The following is a 6,008-nucleotide window of genomic DNA, read 5'->3' on the forward strand; positions in this document are numbered from 1 at the left end:
GACATAACTTTTGTTTTAATAGTTTTAATCCTGAAACAAAAGATCATGTGAGGACAGCCTGTTAAAATGCCATAAATTAAAGTTTTTGTGGACTTTCTACTGCTGTAACTGATTTCTCTATATTCAGCACAGTATGTGTGGTTGTGATGCTTTATAATCATTAACAGGCAGTTACATTTTACCCAGTGCTGATGCTGCACTGTTCCTCCAACCCCTGTAGTGAATAAGGAACTGTTTTGAAAGTTGCATTGCCACTGAGACAAAGACACAGGGTCATGATTTTTTCAGAACGTCTTCTTCATGCATTCCTTTCAGCTTTCCTAATGTCTTCATAAAGACTTATAGGCTTCTTTTCCTCACTGTGATGATTCTTGACATACTGTATGTTTTAGCTATAGCAAACCTGTTACTAGGGATTTGTTTGCTGGTGCATTTGGGGTGAGGTAAAAACATTTCCCCAGCAGGAATAAAGTTGGAGCTGTGTCTTGGAAAGATGATCTTAAATAATAGCTTTGACAAAAGAGAATCCCAGAGAGTTCTGTCTCTTCTTATTCAAAAAAATATGTCTTGTCCAGCAAAAACAGCATGTTGTCATCAAAATGTGGCTCCAAATGAGGAAAAGGACACGGAAAACAAATATTTACAGAGTTATACATTTTTAAGTGGAAAAATATTAGATAAAAGTTTTTAGTGATAGTATTTCAAATTAAATCATATTTGGCATGCTGTCATGACACAGGGACAGACTACTTTAATAAGATGTACTAGATGTGCCTTTTAAACCATTTTCTAACAATACAATTTTAAATAAAGCTCCTGTTAAGGTTGAGCAATGACCATGCATACTGTGAAACTATATAAATTTGTTGTGATAGTTTGTCATGTAGTTAATACTGTTGCAGCTACCAATTTAATGTCTGTATTATACTGTGTGACATATCCGACCATTTCAGGCAAATGTTTCAAATCAATAATTATTAAATTGTATAATTAAAATTATACAATTTTTGCATCAATGGGAGAGAGCATGTGGCTTTGTTGGGAATTACTTGGGTGGATTAGGTTAAAAAAAAACATCCACGTCTATTCAAAATGATGACTTATCGTGCCTTCCCAGCAATTGCAACATTGCAGTTCACATTTTATTAGTTGTGATTGACCCTAGTGCCCTCACCTACCTCAACCCCATCCCCCCACCGTTACATTTGGTGTAATTGTTTACATGCTCATCTGTACTTCACACTCAGGATTCGTCTGAGGCCTCGTATCCTGCGTGATGTGTCAGTGAGCGACACACGGACCACAGTACAGGGGACAGAAATCAGCTTTCCAGTTGGTATCGCACCTACTGCATTTCACTGCCTAGCCTGGCATGAAGGAGAGATGGCCACAGCTCGGGGTGAGGAATCTGTGTGTGTGTGTGTGTGTGTGTGTGTGTGTGTGTGTGTGTGTGTGTGTGTGTGTGTGTGTGTGTGTGTGTGTGTGAGTGTGTGTCAGCATTTCAGCAGAACTCACACTTGGTGCAAGTGAAGTGTAGGAGAAAACTATAAACATAATTCAGAATGCCTTTCTGTTAGCTCATATGCTTTGTTATGGAATTGATGACTTTGGTGTTTAAACTTCATTTGAAGAGTTATAGGCTCCTGCATTGGTTTGGGAAAAAGTATAAGCCTTTGGCTTATAAAACCCTTATTAAACCCTTGCTCAAATGTGGCTATTCAGAACTGATGATCAGACCTTTTCAAGTGTCTGCAAAGTTTGTATTTTGGAGACACATGTTTTTGTCCAATAATAATGTTAGTATACATTTTCAACACTAGATGGGAGCGTGAGATTATGATTATCCTGTGCTGCAAGGCTGGTTCTGTGTTGGTATTTTCTCTTTTATCTGTACAAGCAATAAGGCATACAATAACCCCATGAATCTCTCCTAAAGCTAATTTAATTCTCAACTAATAACTGGACTGAACTTTGGTGGAGCCGTGTGATAAGTAGACAATTACTGTTGCTACACTTCTGGAGGTCTGAAGCCCTAGTACCCAGAAAGTATGTAGCTTACTCTGTGACGTTGATCTACTATATATATTGGATCTTTAATCACCACAGTAATCATTTCTCAACTTTCGCCTCACAGCCACAGAGGCGCTCAACACCTGCTACATCACCAGCACTTACTCCACCTGCTCAGTGGAGGAGATTGCGGCAGCAGCACCAAACGGGTACCGCTGGTTCCAGCTGTATGTGTACCGGGACCGGAAGCTGTCTGAACAGATTGTGCACCGTGTAGAGGGGCTCGGCTATAAGGCCCTGGTACTAACAGTTGACGTCCCCTACACCGGAAAGCGCCGCAACGACATCCGCAACCAGTTCAAGCTGCCACCACACCTCAAGGTCAAGAACTTTGATGGAGTATTCCAGGTAATAAATATTCAATGTACAAGTTAAGACATAGCAGAAAAAGTTAAATGAGATAAGACAAAGATAAGACTGAACAAGGTCAAATAACAAAGAATAGACAAAACAAAACAGAGGTCAATCAAGAACAGACAAGACTGCTTAATTCATTACTTTACCTACAATGTTACTGTTTTACTGTTACTGTACTGTGCTGTGACAAGATGTAAAGGATGATTTATACACATTTTGCTGCCATATAATTGCATTTCAAGATTGTTCCCTCCACTCAAAAGTGTTCTTTTTCTTATGTTCATGTCCCCTGAAATGTCAGATCTTGACTTTACTGACACTAGAATCTGTTTCTGACTGAGGCTCAGACATGGCTGAATCTCTCTAATGTTTTCTCTAATGCAAGCCACTTCAACTTCAGGTATAATTATTGCTCATCTACTGTAAGTAACTTGGCACTTAACAGCTAATTGCATCAGAAGCAGAAGCAGAATCCACATACCACATCTGAGCATGTAGCTTGAGACAGTTTAATTCATATCATGAATTATTTGTGAATCAGAACTTACTTGTGTGAAGTCACATATACAAAATATCCATGTACCAGCAGTGTCAAAGTTACCCCTTAACAATAGTTTACCAGTGTCATCGGTAAAGTACAAGCAGCAGCAGTCCAGAGTACATATGTATATCAAGCAGACACTTAACAGCAGTTATACTTTTTCCACATGCACTATAATCAGGAGACAGCAGCCACAGACAACTACGGGATGCCAGCCAACTCCTTGGACCCCTCCATCAGCTGGAAAGATGTGTACTGGCTGCAGTCCATCACCCGCCTGCCTGTAATTATCAAGGGGATCCTGACCAAGGAGGATGCTGAGCTGGCCGTGGAGCATGGCGTCCAGGGCATCATTGTGTCAAACCATGGGGGACGACAGCTGGACGGAGGCCCAGCTTCGGTACTTACTGACTTACTGCTTCTTAAATCATGTTAAAAATTTTGTTTCTAATGGCATGTTTATAGAAGTACATGAAAGTGAATACCCATGGCAGATGACAACAGCAATAACACAGCCCAGTTAAATGATTAGAAAAAGTAGAGGTAAGTTGGTCAGGTAATAGTTTTAATCAACACAGAAGGGAGCACCCAGAGCAGAAGCAGCAGCAGTGGTGTGGCTTCTGCTACTGCTGCAGAGTAGTAGTAGTAACTCTCCCTTAATAGTAGTAAGTGTAGTATCAGGACTAGTGCAAGTGATGGGAGTACTATAGTAGATAGAAGACTTTTATATTTATTTTCCTTATACTGTGAAATACCTAGAAGCACAAGTCATTTTTTTTACACATTACTGTAAACAAATAAGTTATAATGTGTTACTTAGTGAGCTTCAGAGGTACCGGTAGGCAATTTTGTTACTTTTTGACAGAGCCAGGTTAACTATTACTAATACTAGTATTTGACAAGAATAAACCTGAGTTGTAGATCCTATGAGCTTGTTACGGTGTTGAGTTATCCACAGTTTTCCTCAAAGAAATCAAACTTAAAGAAGAAAACCCCAGCCGGTTGTTTGGTAACATCAGTACTTTGGTAATCCTCTTTCAAAATACCTGGGTGAAATGTTGCTCACTCTGTGGTACACAGAGTGCACTCTGCTATAAAGTATGTTGTCCTTGTTATGTCTTCACCTCTGTTACTTACAGATTGATGCACTGTCAGAGATTGTGGACACAGTGCAGGGCAGAATCGAGGTCTATCTGGACGGAGGAATCAGGACAGGAAGTGATGTATTGAAATCGCTGGCCTTGGGAGCCAAGTGTGTTTTCATTGGCCGCCCAGCAGTGTGGGGCCTTGCATACAAGGTATAAACCGCAACAGTCATCACTGTGTGATACTGCGTGTGTGTCTGTTTAGCTTCTAACCCACATGTACAGGCTCCACATACTAAGCTTGATTTGCCTTGACATCTGAAGTTTATTCTTGAAAGTCATTGACATTGTTGGAGCACCTTGGCTGACATTAAAAACTAAACTATTCTTGATTTAAAAGGTTAAGTTATTGTTTGCATTTGTAAAGCTGTTATGCTCTGATCTCAATGAAAGTCAAGATTCTGACAGCTTTTGAATAGATCTGTATCTATCAAAAGAAATTTAAAAGTAAAAGAAAGTTTTTCAGTAGAAAAGAACAATCACATCTTTATAACTAAAGCTGATGTGTGCTGATGTTGATTTTATTGATACATAATAGGATTGCAGATTGTATTTTCTCTTTTAAAGTTATTATGGGTCTTGCATGATCTTTCAGGGTGAGGAAGGAGTGAGGGAAGTACTGCAAATCTTAAATGATGAGTTCCGTTTGTCCATGGCTTTATCAGGTGAGAGATGGGAGGTCAAGTGATAAGTGTAACCATGTTAATATCTTTGTGCCAAAATAAGTACAGCAATATCCCATCTTTACTAAAACAACAGTAACAGTTTTATATTCATCTGATCCAGGTTGCAGGAACGTGGCAGAAATCAACAGGAACCTCATTCAGTTCTCTAAACTCTAACAGATCAGCAGAGGGCAGCACTGAGGGCAATCCACTGAACAAGAATCACTACTGAACCAAAACCAACAGTTATGAACCAGAGCCTGAGATGCCATCATGACAAAGAAACTGAAAGAAAGTGGAAACATGAAACATGCAAGCAGCTTCCATAATTTGACAATGACTCATCTAATATCTAATATGTATTAATACAAAAGTGTACAAAGTGAGGCAGTGTCTGGGGAAGGCTGAGTGTCAGCGGCAGATTTTTGGCAAGTGAATAATGAAAGAGTTTTTCCTTTAAATTGGAGGGGACAGAGGCACTATTTCATGAAATCAACAAAGTTATTTTGGTTTTATTGTGACAAATGCAAGCGTTAATGACATACACAACAGTTTGAGGTTCTTGTGGTTGAATAAACACCAGCTGAGGTGATGAAGATCTCTTTACTCTTTTCCGGATCTGTTATTAGTAGGTGATAACAGTTTGTCTTTTGTTGTTGTTCCCCAACTGTGTAACCGAGGAGATTTACATGCACAACCATTCTGTTCTAATGCAAGGAAGATTCAGGTGCAGTAGTCTGTTTGAGAGAAGTATGGGTGTCAAATCAAAATCCACTCTATTCTGTGTTTTAAATTTCTAATTAAACCAATATATTATAGTCTGATCATGCCAAGGAACAGGACAGAAAAAACTAACCTCAGTGATTGTATGTGGTTTCACAGTTGTCAGATCCCCACTATCATCTAGAAACTACAGTCAACTATAAACACCCACTTTGAAAGGTCAAGAAACTATTTGTCTGTTGTCTTTGCATAGGACTTTTTGAGTATGTTAAATGTTTTCAACGATCATCTAGCAAAAGAAAAGAGAATACCATACAATGTGAGACAAAACATTTCTCCATTTGGGTTAAGACGTTCGTCCTAATCTACATAGATAATGAAAGACCTGCTAGTGTGCATACATGCTATAACAGCTTGTGAAACATTATGCTTATTTCACAAACAGTACACAAGTGTGACACATTTGGGGAGCGTCAAGATGCAAAAAGGCGCAGAATGTGAGAAAGA

General features: G+C 39.2%; 1 protein-coding gene across 1 annotated transcript; it reads left to right on the forward strand.

The window, feature by feature from the left end:
* Nucleotides 1-1,165: 1,165 nt before the first annotated feature.
* LOC119884912 (hydroxyacid oxidase 2-like) lies at nt 1,166-5,380 on the forward strand (the record flags this gene model as incomplete). The annotated part of the gene is made up of 6 exons (XM_038695194.1): nt 1,166-1,399; nt 2,135-2,418; nt 3,150-3,368; nt 4,108-4,266; nt 4,709-4,778; nt 4,900-5,380. Coding segments are annotated over 6 exons (1,022 nt in total), but the record flags the coding sequence as incomplete, so codon positions are not given.
* Between the last annotated feature and the right edge of the window lie 628 nt (nt 5,381-6,008).

The sequence above is a fragment of the Micropterus salmoides genome, unplaced genomic scaffold (assembly GCF_014851395.1).
Source record: "Micropterus salmoides isolate LMB-PRFRI ecotype aquatic unplaced genomic scaffold, ASM1485139v1 Ms_hic_scaffold_3772, whole genome shotgun sequence".
In the NCBI taxonomy this organism is placed as follows: domain Eukaryota; kingdom Metazoa; phylum Chordata; class Actinopteri; order Centrarchiformes; family Centrarchidae; genus Micropterus; species Micropterus salmoides.